Raw genomic sequence first — 21,377 nt, forward strand, 5'->3', positions numbered from 1 at the left:
ACAAAAACGCTTGCTCAAAGGGACAGAGCAGGGCGGTAGGGAGAGAGGGACTGAGACTCCGGGAGGTGTTGGCTTCCAGTTGTGTGCTGAGATCAGTAATACACTCCTTGCCTTGAGACAGGTGGTAAAAAGAAAGAGGAGACACTGTAGTAGAAAGATGGGAACGAAAAGCACTGGAGGCAAGACCAGAGATGACTGACAAGAAACCCAAATGTGACAGCATGAAGAAGGAAGCAACGGAGAACACTCCATCGAGAGAGGTAAGGGATCATCCATAATCTCAAACCACATTTCTCCAAAACCTTCTCACTCCTTAGGGCCTTGATGACTGCAGTTCACAAATTAGAAGGTGACAGTGAGGAATTATTGGGGGGAAGAATGAAGAAATAGCATCTTGACAGTGTTTTAGGATGATGGCCTCTCCATGTTTATTTCATTCCGCTGTCGTGACACTTCATAAAGGGTTTTGTCATCAAAAAACAACACTATCCTTTACCTTTGTTTTTTTCCGAAGCATTTCTCACCTTGGATTAGTCATTATATTCAAATGTTTTTCACAGTAGAGGCTCTTTGATCTGCTTGGGCATCGTCTCTGGTGCATTTTCAGTGCTGTCCCCTGCTTGGGGACCCCTTTGAAAGGCCTGATCCCCAGTACTTTCATACCCCTGAGAAGCTCATGCAATAAATATGATGATGCTGTTTATTTGGAAAACAAAACTCTAAGTACCAGGTATATACTACCACTTCATAGCTACTGACCAGAAAAAAAAGCAAAGGAAGGAAAAAGGTTATGGCCCTGAAGGGGAAAGATGTTACAGCCCTGAGTCGAGGTAAAAATGGTGCTGTAGTAAAAAAAAAAAATATTTCTGAAAATACGTATTTCAGCTCTTAGGTAGCTAACACAAGCATAAGATCCACGCCCCCACCTTAAAAGAGTTCTCATATTTGAAGGGCTTGGCCAAATGTTTTTTTTTTTCTGCCTATAACAGGTACGAAAATGACAAACCCAAGTTGTGTGCAGGTTGTTACATGTATTATTGCTGATATCAGCATAATGAAAAGGGAGCATATAATAGTAAGGAGAGTCAACTATTATGAAGTAATTAGACCTGGCATAGTTAATAGCTTATTTCTTTGAAGAAAATACTATCAGTGGTAAAATTTCCAATGGTGTAGTCACTACAAGATGAGGAGGGAGGGAAAAAAAAAACAACACAAAAACACAACACTAAAATCCCAAAGCTTTTACAGCCTCCAAGGCATGTTAATTGTATGAAATGTCAGAAATGAAAAAGTAAATGCATTATGAATGAAAGGCAAAATGGTGCTAAGGATCATCCTGCGTCTCCAGCAGAAATTCAGAGTGCTTTGGGCATTTTTTTTAATTGCTTCACATAAGGTCCAATAAAAGCATCCAAAAATAGTAGTGAAAGATTTTGTGTAGCTCAGTGATGGAACCCAGTAGCTTTAAAGTGAAATGACTAACTGTACATGCCTAACCAGACACCATTTCAGGAACTACATAAAATGTTTTGCATCAGTACATAAAGCAAAAGCCAGCATTTGGTGCTAATGACGTGTGATGATGGTGGTACAAAACAAGGTCAGGAAAAAACAAACTTTTTTTTCCCAGTTTTCTATCAGGGAGAATTTATTATGCAATCTCAAAATAGCTAAAGTACAAAAAAAACCCACTCTAATCACTGTAGGATGAAAAGTGCTAAGGATAACAGCTCACGATTTGCAAGGAATCAAGCTTAACATATGATAGAAGAAAAACACTGTAATAGATTTAACTATAGAGAAATTTATTTGTAAATCTGGCTCAGCTATAGAGAAGTAAGCATGTATGTAACATTAATGTAACATGAGGTAGAGAAAAGCCTTATACTAAACTTTGAACATGTTCATTTGACCTGTGTCTGAGTTTCAGGTTTCCTCCCTGCCCTTCCCACTTGTTAAAACAACAAGCACAAGAAACCCAACAACTCTTGGGTGTATTATCATAGTAAAACCAAAGCCAGACCTTACCCTCAACCGTGCTGTGGTACCTTGCAGTTGAAAACCAGAGGAACTGCTGCAGAATTAACAATGCCAGTTCCTACAGTAGCTGCCATTGCCACCTCTCTGGTGGCCATGCTAAGGTGCAGGGGAAATGTAGCAGCAAGCCTGTATCGTCACCATGCGCTAAAATAAATTATCAGTGGTCTTTTGAGGGTGCCCTATTATCTCTTTCTCAAACAGATCATTTTAATGTCCAACTGGTGGAGAGAAGTCCCCAGAAGCAAGCTAGTAAACACTGAAATGGAAGGTACAGTTTGAAATTTAACAAAAAAGGAAAATCTTTTGCTGTAGAATGACCCCAACCAGTAATTTTAAAATGCTTCAGTTGACTTACTAGTATTTTAGCCTGAACAAATAATTAAATACTTCTCCAAATTTGAAGGAGAAAAATAATATACTAAAAGCAGTTATGTGCATAGGTTTTTCCTGTCCATCCAATCATGATTTTCCCTTCAAATTCTGCTACAGATCTGTGGACCCTGACTGCTTTGTTCCACTTGTGACTGAACTCTGCCTGTACCTGCAGTTAGTCCGGACACAAAACATCATTAATGCTATACCAAGAATTGGTGCTCACTCTCAGCGTCTCATCTAAACTAGTTTGACTTCCAAATTTCTCTTATAAAGTATATAGTTTCAAGCAGTAATTTCCTTAAAATGTTTCCTTAAAATGCAAGAGATTAGTGCATTAAATAATGTGTTAAATGTTAAGCATGTGTAACATATATGGACTATATATGTGTTAAGAGATGTTAAAATGAGTCATATATGATGTTGGTTCCTTAACCTTTTCTTGTCAAGTGATAAGTGGTACTTACCTGTTGATAACTTGCTTGTTTAGTGCAAGTTACTGTATTTGTTTTGCTTTAAACAAAGAATTCTTAAGTGCTCAGAGGCCAACCTTACAAATCAAATTAACTTTAACGAAACTGATGGTTTTGACACACTGCCTTATTTTATGTCATTCATCATCCATTACTACCTGCTATGAAAAAGAAAAGCCAGATTCAGTTCCCGTCACTGGAACGTGAGAACGGCAGATGTAGCAGCTTCAGTTATTTCAAGTGTGGCCACCTCCTTATAAAACGTAAGTTTCATTTGTCAAATATACTGTGTGTCTTTCCACAAAAGTGAAGTTTCTTTTAATTATCTCATTATCCCATCAAGTACTATGAAGTAGTTTGTTGTGACTTCTGTTAATGTATTAAAAGTATTTAAAAGAAATTAAATCATTAGTACGCCAGTTTTGTCATGTAAACAGTTTAATGAATACATAAACAAAGCACATATAAAGCAAGAGATTAAAACAAAATCATTACAATCACCATAAACTATATCAAAAACTTTTACAAGCATATTGCTTGCACAGCAGGTTTTACAAAACCAGTGTATCATGAGCAATACCACTCCCTGAAAACCAAGACCTGGAAATTAAAGATCACAGTATTTACTCAAAGCACATCATATACTAGTCCAACTAGCATTGCTTTAACTACTTGTCAACATCTTCATGGTGCTGTAGTATACATTAAAGCTTGCATGAAAAAAATGTGGATTGAGTTCAAGTGCAATAAGAAAAGAAGTATGGGTATTCGGATGATTACATAGGTCTGTGTTATTATTTGAAATCCTGGTTCCTAAATCTTTTGCCTTTGCAGCTTTACCAAAACTCTCTCTGTAGATCCCCATCACAGCCATTGCTTAACTCTGTTTGCAAATGAAGTTTCCAAAATGCTGATCCTACCCCCCGGTTCTGCTCAGATGGGTAAGTACTCCAGATACTTTGTGGCTGCAGGAAGGGAAATCTCTGTGGCTGCCTCCCATATTCCTTGCACCCAAACATGTAACTTGGGAAAGAAACACAGGTGCAAGGCTTCATACAGGCAACAGGACAACTTTACAAGATTACACAGAAAACTGAAGTTAATACAAGAGAAGAAAAGTGGATTTAATCTTTCACTGTCTGGCTTTGGCCTATTATTTACTCTCATTCACAATATTTTAGTCTGTTGCTTTTTGGTTTGTTCCAAATGCAGTGTTTAGTATGTTAATGAATATTGTTAAATCAGGACAGAAAAGTTCTTGTTTTGTAATTAAGACTTTAGTAGGAAAAAAATCATAAAGAAAAATTACAAAAGCATAACCAACTGATTTAGTTGCAGTTGTTCCCATAAAAGAAACAAGTCAGTATTCAGCACATACTGAAGCTGAATACAGGCTAATACCTAAGAGGCATAAGGGAGATTTGATCATTTTAACATAAACTTGCTCAAACACTTTACAGATGTAATGTATAAAGATTGGAAGGGATGTAATTTATAGTTATGCTGTTATGCTGCATGCTTCTTAAAGTGTTTGCACTGCAGTTTCTTTCTTTTGCCTTTTTAGCATCTTTAATACAATTAAAATTAAGCTGAGTGCAAAAATAACTTTGCTTGGAATATTCTACCTTAAAAATTGTGGAAGTACAAAATTCAAGCTGCTTTTGATTGAGTCTGCTATCAAAATCTTGATGTGGCAGGGGGTGGAAGGGACAATGGTAAATGAATTCACTGCCCCGTAGAGGAGAAAGTGTTTCTGTACATTCCAGTACTTCTATTTCTATTTACTCCCATGGGACTCCCACGGGCTCTTAATTTAACTTCAGAATTCCATGATAAGGGAGAACCTGCTCCATGGGAGAAAAGGAGGCCACAGAACAGTCCTTTCTTTGTTCCTACCCCACCTTTCCTTACACAATAGTGAATATTATTCATTTATGTACTTTTCAGCTATGGCTGGAAGATGAAAATGCCTCCACAAAGAATTTATAATGTGTTTTGCTTGAATGTCAGCCCTAAATTTGTACAAAGAGCAAGTGTTGTCTTTGCATTCCAGTGCTTGCTGGTGTGGGTAGTTCAGCTACATGCTCCTACTGGGACAGGGGTTGGCTGAAAAGGGACGATGGTGAGGAAGGCAGCTGCAGAAATGCTTTTAAAAAGCTTCAAAATTTGGTCAGCAATGAGTGCAAGCAAATACGCAGTGCAGCTCCAGGAATGCTTCTACGTCAAGCCTTTGAAATTCAACCTTGAAGGTGCTTTTCAGGGTATCCTATTTACCAAAGCCCTGTTTGCTTAGTGGAGTTTGGAAAACTGCCAGACTTCTTTCTTGTTCAGCTCTTCCACAACCACCTTTGGCATGTCTCACTACTCACACTACAATATTCGGCAAATTAGACCTACTTAGGTTTTAAGTACAGATAAGACTATTAGCCCCCTCGCCTTCCTCTGTGTACACACACATAAATAAATGAAAGCACAAGCCTTCCTTGACACAAGAAACCAAAAGGCATTGATTCAAAGGCTAAATAAATAATCATTCGTGGCACATTCTCAACATTTTCAGCACTGAAACTCTCCCACAAAGTAGCTTCCTAGGCTATGTTTTCATGCATCAATATTATCATTGCGGGAAACAGGGGTAGAGGTGCTTTGGCACCGGAAGGCAGTGCTAATGGGACTGACTTTTGCCAGAATAACAACACTTCTCTGTGCTTCTAGACAAAATTTGTAAGCCAGGACCCTCAACTTAAATGCAGTAGTTCTTCAAAAAAACAAAACAAATCACCCCTAATTCTGTACAGTTTTTACAGACGTTTAAGTGCCTCAGAATAAGCTCACTGAACAGCAACAGAGATAGAACAGGTGCTATCCTGTCCCCTTGCACATGATTGATTGTAGAGAGCTGAAGGGAATCATAGGATCACGTTCACCCCAAAGGACACAATACAGAAATCTGTACAACTTGCAGCCACTTTTCAGTCATCGCTACTAAAAAGTGGGTTGGTTGGTTTGTCTTATTGCTAGGCAAGAATGTACACACCTCTGTATAGTCTGTAGGCAGAATCTAAGTTTTTGGCATTGTTTCCTTGGTATAAAGAGCATTTTGTATATGATTTTTCAGTGAGTAATACAGTATACAAATACACCAGCAAGAGTTGAGCTAGCCAACCAGGTTGCAGAATACAGCAGCATTGGGAACAGTCTGTGACAGCTGTGAGATGAAGAAAAGTGGCTTTTCTTCCTTCTCGCAGCAACTGCTTGTTGCACGTTTTAGTTGCTGTATGAACATCCCTGTAGTTAGTTGCTAAATCCTTGTTGTAAGCATTATCATCACAAGCACTACTGTCCCCGGTTCGTTAAGGGGAGCAACACCATGACCAGAACACTGGTGACCAAGTGGGAGAAGCTTTGGTAGTTCTGGTCTTAAGGTCCCAGAGTATTTTCCATCCAGTGCTCTACACATTGCCACAGCTCTGTAGGGAAGTGATCACAAACCCGCTGTAAACCGCAGTATAAGGCCCCAGTGCAACACCACAAGAGGGCTGATTTGGGAAAGCTGCACGTACTGACCCATCCTAGCAAGCATCGCGGGTTAGAACTGTTGAACAGACAGCAAAGGTTGTCAAAGGTTACCAAAAAATTTGTGGCCAGCCAACAACTGTGAGCATTACGTTTTGCAATACTTACACTTTTAGCGACTACATCAAACAATAGATTTAGCTAAAATGAAGATTTTAGGAGTAGATCCATTCAAATGCTTATGTAGTGTGTAAACACACAAACACAAGACTATTTTCACCCTTTGCTATGTAAATGATATCTTAAATTTTGCCACTCAGTGAACTCATTATCTGCAAACTTATCAAAGGATGCAGATTAATCCTGGAGTAGGAAAGAATGCAGCATCCTTTAATCAATACCTTGTTTTTCTATTCAGAACAAAGAAATGGTTTTGTTACACAATTCCTAGTATGAAATGGTTAGAATACAAGTCTTTGCTTCTTACCAGAATAAAAAAGCAGCTGGACTATTTTGTAATGCTATCAACTGACCTTAAAACATGCCCTTGTGCAAGCAGGCTGAGAATCTGGCCACAGTTCTTTTTCCACCATTTATTTCCAAGTCTGTCCCACAATTAGTGCCAAACTATCTAGCCATTGTCTTGCATTTAGTGCTTTCATCCAGCTCCAGTTTGCAAATATTTGAAAACAACACACAAAAGCAGACTGACGTCTCTCTCTAAAAAGCACAGCATACAAACGCATAGAATGCACCACATAAAATGTTCATAAAAGTTCCTCTCGGTAATGTTTCTAGAGACACCTGGATTTCTAATACTCCTTGTTATGACCCAGAAATAGCTCCTCGTTTCTCAGATCTATGCTTTTTTTTTGTTGTTGTTTTCAGATCAAAGCCAAGCATTACATGACACAACTGCAAGTACTGTCTTGCTGGCTAAGTCAACTCTTGCATTATAGCAGTTACACCTTCTTTTTAGTCCCACCCTTCCTTTTTAATTGTACTTTATTTTGTTGTAGCTGTGCAGTTCTCTATTCCTCAGAGCTCACCTTGCCCGAGCCCCGCCGGGGAACGTGTCTTTCACCTCCAAAGAATCTGCCCAGCGAGTCAAGTAGACCCGAGTCTCTGTGCCTTGGAGATCCATGTCGAGCATGGTCTGTAGTGCTTGCAGAGGCCATTTTTGATCCGTGCCGGAACGAGGAGCGTTTTTGCGAAGCCATCAAATCCGAATTCTCTGAAGCTGCTGCACTGTCCTCTTGGATGGTCTGTAGCTCGTCTGACTCGGAGGGCCGATCTTTGAAGGTGTTGTCTTCTCTTCCTGGGGCATCTCGGGAAAAGAGGCGGATCAAGTGGGGGCGACCGCTCGTGTCAGCTGGGTTGGCCTCGGGCCAGGCATTCTTCGGGTCTGCTGCGCCTTTGGAGTCTGTCACCGCTGGGCTCTTCGTGGAGGTCCCATTGTTCTGGTTCACATCTGCCTCTCCTGCAAACAACAAGGATGAGATATGAATACAGGCCTGTGAAAAACAGCCCGGGAACAATGCTGCTTTCTCTCCCTGGCCTTGAGATGGCCATTTCATACAAAACCCGTAAGCTGTGCAGTTGCAGCGAAACTATGTTCCCTAGCAGCCTGTCAGAACATTAAGCTATCTTGCAACTGAAACGCTGATGATGTTCTCACACAAAATCTGAAGCAGTTCTATGTGTTTTTTTTTTTTCTTTTTTTCTTTTTCTTTTTTTAACTAGTATTTGTAAATAGATTAATACTTGTTGGAAGCACAACTGAAATTAACTTTATGTGGAAGTTTTACTGTTGATTGGGCTTTCAGGCACAATGTCTGGACAATTGGATTTCCAGTACTTCCCGTTGTAGACTGGAACTCTAAACTCTGCTCTTTGTCTCCAGAACAGGAAAAAATATAGTTAAAGCAACATGCCCAGCTGTGTCTTCCCAACTGCATATTCGTCCCCGTGCTGTCAGAGCATCTCTACGCTTCAGGTCTGTCCCCATTTTGAATTTCTCACTGTTACTTCATTAACAACCAAAAGCATAATGAGGCGTGAGGGTTTTCTTATTATTTAAATTGTCCTCACTTCAAAAAAGTGGAGAATACTTGGCTGTAATTTTCTGCTTTGTCTCCCATAACAGTTTTTCCTCCATGTGTGAGCCTGGCCTTCTATATATGATGTCCTTGCTCTGATGCTGATTGAAGGCCTGGAGCAAAATGATATAATATGCATTTATTACTTGTGAAAAGTGATGATAAGAATTACCAGAACCTGATGAGCATTTAGCCAAGAAAGGAGCCGAGGCGGACCTCCTTAATATAAGTGAATGAAGTGTTTGCTGCCTTCTCTATAGTTGTGTTCTGACACACGCAGTAAAATATCTGAAAAAAATCAGTTACAGCACACTCAATCCTTAACATCTGCTTCTACAAGTGACATAAAACTTAGTGCTTTTTCTTACATTCCACATTATTCTTACTGCATCCAACTGAGGAATATATCTTACCACCAAAGAATACCAAAAAAAAAAAAAAAAGTATTAGTAGGTTACTGCTTGGGAAGTAGCCTTTAAGCCTTCAGAGTAAATGCTTCTCACACGCTCACCCCATGTTAGAAAGACCATTTTTTGGAGTTAACAGAACTTGAAAATGCATAAGTTGCAGTCAGTCATGTATTACCTTTAGCTTTAGGATCTTCTAATTATCTCATTCCTGTTTGATTTGGTCTTTGTTTCCATAAGCAGGAGCGATTCTGGCAAATACCGTTATGTTTGTAGCCAAGACTCAAATACTTCGCTAATTCACCAGAGCAATCTTAGACTTGACACAGTCATTTCAAATTGCTTTTCCCACCCACAGGGCACTGAAGAAACCTCTTCTCAGGCTGAGATTAATTCTGAAATAAATTTATGGATAACCGCACAAGACAGTAATGCTGGTTTCCGCAAACAGGCACCTGCTACTCACCAGGCTACAATTTATTGTCATCAGTCTGCTGCAGTTTTACACAGCTTTTCATATAAAAATACATCATGCAATTCTGCTGTGCACCTTTGGAAACTACCTAGAAAATGTTGGGGAAAACTTTGAGAGGTTTTTCTTCGGTTAAAACATTTGAAAATGTTTCTCAGGAATACTATTATTTAACCAATGCTAATTGCAACTTCAGACCTCATCAGTGGAGAAAAGGAAATTATTTGCTGGCACCTTTGTGATTTTGGTTTTCCTGAAAAGATGATTTCAGATTTCTTAGGAACTATTAAAACCCTCGACTGTTTTTCTTAGTCAAATGAAAGAGAAAGTAACATCACGAAGATGTGACACTTTCAGAAACGGCAAAACATTTCAACTAGCAGCTATAACCCTAGATTCTATACCATAATACAAATCCATTCAAGGCCAGAAAAAGAAAAATGAACAAAAGAGCTATTGTATTTAATTAAATGCATTAACAAAACACTAGAGCATCTGCATACTAATATTTTTTACAACAGTTGTGCTTTGTGTCTCTGAATACGTGTATTGGTAAGCAACAAAGGGCATTTGTGCCATAAAAGTAGCTTCTCCCAATGCATATGCAGTGAGATGCGAAGTATAAATCTTTCTGTATGTTCTATTTCAGTAATGAAAGCATACATTTAAGTTTTCTTATGGAATTTTTGCACACTTCAGTGTTTTCTAATATTTAAAAATATACAACTGAGAGATACTGTTAATATTTGAGCTAAGTAAGCCAAGCCTTCACGTGCATTTAGAGAGTCAGACCCCTTTAATGATACCTTAAGGATAACCAGAACTAATGGCACACAGAGAAATATGCCTATTGGTTGATTCAGGAACAAATGTTTAGACTTCTTCCATTAAGGCCCATCATAAATGCAGTGCACACAGTACTGATACTTTCTTTGTTTCTTCCAGCAAGACGAAGCCCTGCTTTGACAAGGTTGTCTAAGACATAGAATAAACAAGAGCACCCTTCCTATAGCATGTCATTTGTACAAGAAAAAGCTGCCCAGGGAAGAAGAGGGCTTCAGGCATTTTTTATTTTTTTAATTCTCATAAAATGGGTTAATTTTAAGAGTACATATAGCAGAATGCATTGCCATAGGCATAACTGAAAGGCTACTAAAGTGTATGCTCTTGTATTTGCATTTAAGTGAATAAAGACATTGAAAGCTGTACAAGTGGGAGTGTGGGAAGCAGATTTCCATCCCAAAAGCAAGCAGGGATCTGTCGCTTCAGGCACAGCAGAAGACTACTCCTGCAGGCAATGTCACCTTCCCACAACCCCTCGAGCAGTGCAGCTCTAGAGCCTGCCACTGGCACAGCTTTCCCTGGCCATGTTGGTGACAGCGGCCAATCTGTTTGCTCCCTGTACATGCAGTGACTCCCAAAATGAAGGAACACGAATGGACCAACAAATCCAGTCTCTTAGTGAAATACAATTAACAGAAACTCCAGGAGTGCTTTCAAAGAAGCAATATTAAAACTAACTCCCATTGCCTGCCCATATGAGTCATGCCCCATCTCTATTTTCACAACCACCATGCCTTAATGCTCAGTTTGGCAGAAGCAGTTTATCCCATTTCTTGGGAATCAACACTCTTGTATAAGCCTCAAATTAGCTGGAACCTCTCAGCCCTGTGGCTTGAATAGCTACTATCAAAACTTGATTTATACGAAGTGAGATCTCCATCTCAGGCGGAGATTTTACAAACATCAGAAGTAGGTAATCAAAGTCACAACACTGAATACTTACTACATTTTACAATAACTATAGATCGCTGTTACTGATTACTAATTTCCTTCTTGTTTCCTTCTTTTTCTCCAGGTACGAAGATGAAAAAGATCTCACTTAACTTTAGGGACCTTTTGAATCAACTTTTCTTTCTGCGTAAGTCATGTATATTTATGAAGTGGTGCTCTTCAGCATAAAAAATACAAAGTGTATTTCTCCTCTCTCTTCTATGATGAGACAACTAGATAGTTAAACACAACACAAAACAGTTAATCCTAACTATATTTCAGTATGTTTACTGAAATGCTGATGATAAAATAGCAAAATGTGGAATTTTATACTGACTTACCTGTATTCAGTCACTTAAACAGTTGAAAGTTACACCTAAAAATTACTCGGCTTCATAATGACTAAGATTTCAAGATGTTTAGTAAACTGAAGCAGTAGTAAGGTATATGCGCAGTGTACAGGTAGTAGTTTGCCTTGCATTACTTGGAGAGGCTGAAAAAAGTCTCTTCTGGAATATATGGCTTTTAGTAACTCTAAGGGTAACATTGAGACATTTGAAAGAATGGAAAGGACAGAAAAAGCCAGTCCAGCATCACTACACAGGAACTGCAGCTGAGGATGTTTGGGTTCCAACTCTGCATTGAGATCATAGTGCTGTTCAACATTTGTCTTTTGTTTTTTAGGCAGTTCAGTTCTAATATTTAGACACAGTGATATGCTATGAAAGCTAGGGTCAAATAAAGGTCAGGCCAGTTCAACACTTGATTTCCTCAGAAACACAATTCAACTATCTGGTGCTCAGCAGCATCGAGTAGCAAAGGCAAGCATGGAAAAACTATTTAATCTGTGGACCAGTGCAGGTCATCTGCCAGAAATACCAAGGCCGGTTCTGGCTCCTCCGCCACTGGAGGTGGTGCAGAGGAGCACTGCACCACTTGGTGTGCGGTGGGTGCACCTGCTGATCAAACTAAAAGAAATGGAGAAAAGACAATGACAGAAGGGGTACAAACCAATAAACTGGTTCAGCAAACAAGGTTACAGATCTCTTGGTCATTTCCTAAGTGGCTGAAGAAAATAGAAGAGTTTTCTGATCAAAATTCTTGAGGAGGTTGCACTTGCTCCCTTGAGTACCACTGAAAGGTACAGTCCAGCTCTTGTTTTGTACTCTGACTGCAGTGCAACTCACAGCAGAATGGCACATCTACAGCAATTAGGCTTCAATAAGTATTTAGGCTGAGAGAAAAAAAGAATTATGTTTGCATTATTCAATCTGAACTGCAAAGTTTGATTTCTCATTATGTATGCTAAGATACAGGAGACAAAAATGGCTCTCAGCCTAACTTTACCGATTTGGTTAGAAGGCAATACGCCATCAGACATTTTACTTCACAGATCTATTTACCAGGTTTGTCTGATGCTTGTCAAATTGTTGGAAGTCAACTCTGACCAAATACTTCTGTCATGAATATGCTGTGCAGCATAATGGTGTGAAAGACAGTTGGTCATAGCTCTGAACACAACCCAAACCAATCTGCTAGTGCATTTAGCCTTTACACAACTCTTTTTCCTATTTCCCTAGCAAAACAAGTGCAGGGAAACTTGTGTCTCATAATACAAATCCACATGGGTTCAATGCTCCAGTTGTAGTGAGCCAAGAGACCACTTCCATTACAGCTCACTATACTCCCTCCCTCCTTGACAAAACTTACCACTTCTGGGAAAAAAATCCACCCTAAGTTTTCTATAGCTTCAATGTAACTTCGTAGCACAGGATGAGTATTTGCAGAGGAAACTTAGCTTTTGCAATGAGTCTGTCAAATTGTAGTCCTTTGGACTTTTCCCCCACAAAAATGGCAAACCACCTGCTAAGCATAACATGCAATCCTTTGACTCTTCACTCATTGCCCACCTCAGACATTACAGAGCATATAAGGTTTTTCCTAGACAAGAATAAAAGGGTTTCCATTTCATTGATTAGCCCAGTATACTTTTACCCTACTCTGATGAAGCAGTGAATAATGGGCATAAAGTGGCACAATTTTCCTCAGACAAAAATAACAAAACCAACCAGACAAAAAACAAAAACAACAACAAAAAAACAACACCAAGAAAACTTTAGTACTCAAAATAGAGTAAGAAGTGGAAAGAAAAACAAAAACAAACAAACAAACAAAACATATCTGGCCCAGCATAGGCTCTTAACTACCTATTTTACCTGCAGAGTCATATTTACACTTCTGTTGAACTCCATTCAAGACAAAGTTTAATTTAATTCTGTTGAACTAAGTAAAAGACCGAGTTTATTAACCCAACACATAGCATGGGTCTAAAGCTCATTGACTAAGCACGCAGAAAAGGATTTTACTGCTGTTGGTAAAGGCATGACACGTTTTCAGAGCTGACATTAGACTGCATTGCTGTGGCCAGATGGATGAAACTTTCACTTAAGATTTCACTTAGAAGAAGGCGAGGAGCCTGCTAGATGCTGCTTTCCATGCACCCCTGCTGACTGAGGGAATAGCAGTTCTCAGCCAACCTGTGCAGGCAGCATTATGCCAACCTAGGGCTACTGCCAGCCTAAAAATGGATAGAACACATATGATCTATTAATTGCTAGACCGTCGTTAGTATCTCTGTCTTGGCATAGCTGCTGACTGCTCAAACACCTCACTGCTCCAAGTGCACCCTGGCCCTCTCTCTCTGAAGAGTGGTTGATGCGGAAACAGAGCTTGCCCTTGCAGCAGAGCTCGCGTGACAAGGCAGAAAGGTTTTGATGGGGAGAAGGGCAGTGCCAGGTCACATCCAATTACAGAAATACCTGTCTTTGCAGGCTCAGCAGGAGAATGGGATGACAGCGTGCCGACACTATTTATGCTCAGATTTTGAAGGAAAGAAATACCACATTCAGTTAGGGGGAATAGGAGGGGTTCTCTCTACTTTCGGTGTACTTTGTAGTGGGGGAGAAATTCAGTTTGCATAAGAGAGTGCTATTCAGCAATTCTTTCAGATATTAATTACTGCAATATGAAAGATGTAAGTACAAATCCTTACTTAATTTCTGATACTAACTTAAAAATGTATTCCAGAGCTGCTGAAAGAAAATCCAGTGTTTGACAAACATTTGTGACATAATTCACAGCCAGGTATTTCACTGGGCAAGGTGCTCAGTAAAGTCTCCCTTGAAATGACTCACAACCTGCTTCCCCAGGGGACACTTGCTGGCTGCCAAAGGTGTCTGTAATACCAGTGCTGTTCTTCTTTTGACACTGAGAAAAATAAACCTTCCATCCACGCTGACCTGCCAGTTTCTTCTCAGTTTTTTCAGTGCTCAAGGGAGAGTAGGTCTGACTGTGATCCTGAGATGCACCATTTTCAGGGCTTCCCTCAGCTACGTGAAATGTAGTTCCCAGAGCTCATGAACCAAAGCTGGAAAAAAATCTATCTGTGAAGTAGTTTATCCCAAAGGTTACTGATAAGAGAAAAAGGGTTACATGCAGACATCTCTTTTGTGTCAGTTCTTTCAGAAATGTGAGACTGACTAAGAGGGGAAAAACAAAAGCCTTCAATATCCTGTAGGAACAGACTTGGGCTTGAATGCAGCTGAATCTCATTTTTGCTGCTTCTGGTCCTCTAATACTGATTTCCAGATCTGACATTTTGCTGCTTGTGGGACAAGAAAGGACTTTTGGATTTTAAGTACTGGGCCCTGTCACTGCGCTGTTTATGCAAGCAGCAGCAGCTTGTAGGGGTTCCACAGAATCTGCTTAAAATAAAAAACACTGTTCACTGTGCTGACAACTGTTTCGAGGTCACGCTTACATGGAGGCACACTATAAAATTATAGGCATCACAACTAGTAAATTATGTTATTTAACAGCAAATATCACACATCTTCTTCTAAATCTGCCTCTTTCAGTTCAAGGACCCAATGCTTAAAAACTAGATGATAAACATGAAATAGAATAGATCCCTATATTAAGCAGGTCCTGGTGCTGGGTGTTGGTGTGGTGTTCTGTTTGGTAGGGTAATTACACTGATCTTTTCAGCTTATGTGGTAAAACTCAAACACAATCAATGACCAGATGAAAACATGCAAGAATGTGACGTGTAGCTGGAACGGTGACACTCTAATGAAAATGCTGAAGTCTTACCTCTTGAATTAGCAAACAACACCTAATTTTTACAGACCTGGCTGTAATTTAATGATTTGAGTGGACTGGGTCTATGAAACAAAAATTAAAACACACTGTACATTCATTACAGTTGGGTTCAGCATTATTATTCCACTGAAGGCAACTAAGTTTTATGGTATCACTGTGGTATAACTACTAATACCGAGTCAAACAGATTTTGGATATGCCATCACCAGGATTCCCCCGCTGGAAAACTCACTTATTGTGAGGCTTTTCACCAAGGGGCATATAACTCCTAGCATCTGCATGTCAGAGATGTGAAAACACTTGCAGTCTGTGCAGCAATAGCTCAGTGCTGTAGTCAGTGCCCAAAGGCTGGATGTTAACAGGAAGCACATGTGGTTACTGTGGGCTGACATGCGTTAACGTCCTGTTACCCACTGTGAGGGGATGCTCTCTGGGAGCCAGCTTTTACACTTGATGGAAGAAAAACAATGTCATGTCATCCCCAAACTTGTTTACTCTGTGTTATTTGTCTGCAAGTAACTTCTTTTTAACTGAAGAAATTTAGCCCTTCTCACAGATGCTCAGTTAAAGCAGCAAGATGAGCTGTGACAGCAGCTGAAATAGCCTCGTTCATTATGGCCATGTCAAAGGAAAAAGATCACAGAAAGACAGCCCACAATGTTTTTCAAACCATAGGAACAGCAGCAGTAATCAAATAGCAACTATGCATCTTCTTCCATTACAGACAATGCTGAACATATCAGAAAACATAGGTACAGACCATTTTTTCTTAAACTTACTCTAAAAGTCACACACTACCACCAGATTCAACATGCAAGAAATTAGCAGGGGGCAGGGAGGATGTTACATGTTTCTTTGTAGCTGCACTGAGCTTCATTTCCTCCTCTTCCCCTGTTGTAGTTGTGTTTTATTTAAACTAGAGGATATATATATTTCTGCAGTGGGGTGATGCATCTTTGTACAGACTAACCAGTTACTCTCAACTTCTGAGGTCTTGCAGAAAGGCTCTCTATCCATCTGCTGCCCTTACATGTAGATGGTCAGTGCAGTTAGGTAAAGAAAAGTAATGACTTGGGAGTACATGGTACCAACTGTAACAAGAAGAAAACTGTTGTGGACTTTGTTATTTGCTTCCTGGGTACTCAAAGGTGATTTATGCTTATGAGCAGAGGAAAAATAAAAGTAAAGAAAAAAGAGGCGTTCAAAAAAGTTAAAAATATCCCTCATGGAAAAGTTATTTTTGATATCAAGGTTGCAGTTAAAACCAACCCACTCGATTGCACTAGCTACCTTGCACTCTGCGTGTTTCCATGCAGCTGGTCATTGGTTATCCCTGCCACTGCCACTGCCTTACAATGAAGAGACGAAGTGAAGCCCACACGGTGGCCTACCATTGCAGAGGAATGCAGCAGTGTAGGCCTGGCTTGCAGCCTCTCGCTCTTGTTTTCCAGAAATTCTGGCCTTGCCTCCATTTGCTGAGGGTTACAAAAGAGAATACAGAAAACAAAAAAGCCTGTGGTTGAAACCAGTGGGACTTGCTATGGCAGAAATTTGGAATCTATGAGAAGCATGTGGCAGTTCTCCATACAACCCGCAGAGGTTTGTTGTTGGAGGTTTCTTTTTTTTTTTTTTTTTTTTTTGTTATACAAAAAAAAAGTTATAAAAGAATTTTATCCACCCACCAGTTTCAAAGAAAAATGTTCCTTTGTTGTTACTAGAACATATAGGTTTGGTTTAATCTTAAGTATCTCACAAAGGATCCTCCCACAGTAAAATGAGCTGGGGCATCATTTGTAAAAAAAAAAAAAATTTAAAAAAATAAAAAAAAGTTAACAACAATGTTGTGTTGTTAAAGAGGAGCAATGAAATCACCTGTTTGATCCATCAGCATTTGTCATCCTTACAAATTGTACAACTGACCAGTAATAAACAAAGGATTGCTTGATGTTTTGTCTTCTCTGCTACAGTCACATTCAGCCTAACTAATTGTTAGGTTGCAAGACCTGTACACATCACCCCCACAAAAGTAATTGCACGACGAAAGTACTAGCACTTAAATCAGATTTTGCAACAACTCACGTTATCTTTTTTATTTTTCATAAGTCACATTTTTCTGAGAAACAACCTATGCCCTTCAGTGCAACTGAGTATACAGTAGTAAACTTAGATTTCTTCCATAATGTCATAGGGAATCAGGGCCTTAGAATCAGCATGACTGCAGGTGAAATGAGTGAGCTAAGGGCAGTGACCAAAGCAGCTGGTTCAAACCAGCTGTAGCATATAGGCTGTTAAAAATTATCACATAGCTAGCTCCTCCAAAACTGCACCTGGTGACATTACTGTTTTTTCTTGACCAGGAGTTAAGTGTACATGTCAGAGATTATACTTAGGAAGAATACATTGCAGAATAAAATACAGTTATAATAACCAAGTATGCTGACTTTAAGAAACACTGATTGTAACAGAAAAATTACTTACAGCATGAGACTACAAAACCTTCCTTGGATAAGCTGCTTTTCAGTCCTGCAGAGTAAAACTGTTGATGTGTGTAAAGTTTTCCTGGCAATAACTACCTAGACCTAACCCCAACAAAACACTTCACAGTAGTAGTAGTAGTTGTACTGCATATGAGTTATTCATATGTAAAAGAATACGAATGCTTGTCGCTCCCCCAAAACCCACAGTATTGACTTCATGGGTTTGTGATGCCACTTCAAACTTTGAATTCCAAGACAGATTTTTACAGAGCAGACCCAAATTAAAAACAAATTACAGTAATGTGACTGATCTATTTGGTTACTGTGAATTACCTGCAGGATGCTGTAGTCAACATGCTTGTATACCAAAAACATGCATGAACATTTCAGTGATATTTCTAGATTTCTCTCTTTTCACTATGAATGTATTTGAACTGAAGCTTTACTAGAAAGCCCACTTGAACTCAGAGAGTCACCATCATTACAAAATCTGCAGTGAGGGGAATTACTTTGGTAATTTTTAGAAGAAGAAATTTTAAAAGATCCACCAGAGTGTCATAAATGATATTCTGAAGTGTGTAATTTGTTAATATTTCTAAAAATATATGAAATGTTGGGGCACAAATGAGCCTATAGACCCTTTTACATTTTCTCTACAGGACATGAAAAAATACTGAACACTTTCTAAAGGCCAAAAAAGGGCTATAGAGATGTTCAAGGCTGTCTGAAATGCAGTTCTCTATGGGCAGAACAATTCCACAACTGTCAGACGCTGTCTTAGTCTGACATTATCTTCATTTTGGAATTAATTTTCACCTTACATATGTGCTGAAAGGACAGAGAAGCAAAAGCCAGCAGGAGTCTGCATGAAATTTGGTCGCAGAGCTTGTCATATCCCAGAAACTAATGGGTTACTCTATGGTTTATTTTCTTTAAACTTATCTTCTTCCCACTTAAAACACTATTGCAAAATGATAAGCTTATCATCAAAGATAACAAGCTCTTAACTGGCTCATCCCCAGCCCAGGGCAGAGCTCTGTGCATCCCCACTGCCCTCACACGCAGTGCAACTGCCCTTCCTTGCTGTCCCCCGCCTTGTCCTTTCTGAAAGGCCTGTGCCCAGCATGGTGGGTGAGCTATCCCACCTTGTCTCTGTGAGATCTCAGTGAGATCAAAGCCCTGCCCAAGATACGTGGGTGGCATCTCTCTACCCTGTGAGGACTCAGATCGAGAGCTGTACTTCCAGCTGTATCCAAGATGTAGGAGATGCAAGAGGATGAGAAGACCCAGGCCATGACCCAAATCTCCTGCTCTGCCCACAACGCTGACAGGGAAAGAAGCTCAGACCTCTGTGGAGAGGAGACCCTGCTGATTCCATAAGGTACAAGACATGAGGACCTCTGTACTCTTTGGGAAGTATAAAAACCAGGTCATGAGCTGCACTTCCACTTCAAGATGGTTGGACTTGATGACCCTGAAGGTCTTTTCCAGCCTAGATGGCAATGACAGACAACTCCTGTCTGATATGGGAATGAACAGTGTGTGGTTGTCATCTGCAACGCCAGCTCTGCCTTTGACACGGACAGTAAGAAAAGCTCCTTGTGCAGCTGGGATGCTGAAAGTAGTGCTGGTGACGGCAGCAGCTTCAGCACGCTGACTCTAAACCCTTAACCAGTAATCCTAAATTCACCTTTGGTGGCATTATCTGAAGGGCCTGCCCCTAGGAAGAGCCCCAGACCACTGGTGTAGGGTTTGGCCCAGCAAGTGTCCATGGTGTGTGTACCAGGCCAGTTACTGCCACAGTGACCTGGCTGATTTTGTTCCCCACAGCACCTGGTCTCACGCCTTGTATGGCACCAAGCGGACAGACCTCCTTCCCAAGGGGCATCCCCGTTTCTCTCGTGGAGGAGAACCACCAGCCTGAGTCACTGACTGCTGGAGAGGGCTTTGAAGGTGGTGAGGGAGATGGCAGAGCTGGCAGCAGGCTCAGCACAAACCCAGGAAACAAGTTCCTGCATCAGGCAGGAGCTGAGAGGCCTCTTCTCTGGACAGGCCACCTGTACATTTTTGTTCCACCTCAGGCCTCCCAGAAAGATCTTTATCACATTTTGGCAAACCAAAGGGTGCCTTCGCCTTCCAAACTCAAGGAAAATGTACTCATCTGTGCTTCCCTGACTTTCCTCATCTCCTAGCCTTTCTTTCACTAGTCTGTTAGCTGAGAAGCAACCATCCTTGGCAAGACAGACCCGGACGAGTCCCTTCAGATACCCTTTTCCTCAGCCGTACTCTTCTACAACCACAAGCTATCATCTCTTCAGTCCTCAGGCCTGGGCAAGAAAGAGCAATATCCCTAACTCTGGACAATCAATCTGTATAAAGCTCAGCACATCTCTAATCCCCCACATCCCTGTGCACAGCTACAGCACTGCTTTCCCTTATTTCTCTGGCCAGCTCTATCAGCTCTATCAGCAAGGAAACACTGCTCTCCTCCACAGCCTGCCGCTCTCCACTGCATTTCATGTATCTGTCTAATGATTTCAGGCAAGTGTGAGATGGAAACAGCAGTAGTTGGGGTGTTACCAAAGAGTAAACCATCATACTGTACATACACCCCCGGAGATCAAACTGATATATATATATATATATATTATTTTTTTTTTTAGTTGACAAGACTGTTTGGCATCTGCAGGACTCAAAACTGAAACAATGTCAAGCTGTCAAGCTAAAACAATAAAATCTCTGGTAACCCACTCACTTCTAAGCATTAAATACCAATTCTGAAGGGATAAAAATGAAACATTGAAATAAGTCCCCCATTACATATATTTAGTAAGCCATCTTCAGCTCTATAGATTTTGACTGCACCATTATTCTTGCAAATGCAATAAAGTAAAGTCATGTCAGGCCAAACTCTTTGAATAAATATTTAAAACATTTTATCACCAGCATTGCCAAATCTCAGCTACTGCTAAAATGGGAAAAAAATAATTCTGCCTAAAAGATCAGCAGCTAACTGCTAATTAAAAAAAAAATACAGTAAATTCTTTGCAAATGTGTCACTTCAGGGATGTTCAGCATTTCAGATTTTAGGACTTGGCTGCTTGACAACATTTCCTCCTTTAAGTTTATTCATGTGATGGGGATTCACTGTTGAAACGATCACCCTGAACTCTGAACATAAACCCAAAAGCCAGGTTACTCAGGACAAAATTCCCCACGCCAAAGTCACGTGCAGAGATCCCCACACCTGAACACATTTATGATGAGGATGCTCCCGGGGCACAGAATCCTGAGGCTGTTTGGGGCTGGTTTAAAATCCCTCTGCAGCCCCTGGCACAAGGAATACAGCGCCCAGGGACCTTGCATCCTGCTGCCTGCTGTGATGGGGGGAGAACAGGATTTTTGTCACCATGCCTTCCTTGCTTGTCAAAACAGCTTTGTTTGGAGGCTGCATAATGGAGTACGTCAGCGCAGACCTAGGAACAGAGCCATGTAATTGCTGTGGCAGAATGAGTAGAGGGAATGAAAATATTGCAAGACATGCAATAAACAGTGGGTAGCTTGTTAAAATATTAGAAAAAAAG

At 40.3% G+C, this 21,377-nt stretch overlaps 1 protein-coding gene across 6 annotated transcripts in view; it reads right to left on the reverse strand.

Moving 5' to 3' along the window:
* Nucleotides 1-21,377, reverse strand: part of MBP (myelin basic protein) — a 111,201-nt gene that overhangs the window by 11,873 nt on the left and 77,951 nt on the right. For all 6 annotated transcript variants that reach the window (XM_027451879.3, XM_027451882.3, XM_027451880.3 and 3 more), the window contains exon 4: nt 7,454-7,884. In XM_027451879.3, the coding sequence (XP_027307680.1) occupies nt 7,454-7,884 (431 nt within the window). The remainder of the gene's footprint in view (nt 1-7,453; nt 7,885-21,377) is intronic.

This window comes from Anas platyrhynchos, chromosome 2 (genome assembly GCF_047663525.1).
Source record: "Anas platyrhynchos isolate ZD024472 breed Pekin duck chromosome 2, IASCAAS_PekinDuck_T2T, whole genome shotgun sequence".
Lineage (NCBI taxonomy): Eukaryota > Metazoa > Chordata > Aves > Anseriformes > Anatidae > Anas > Anas platyrhynchos.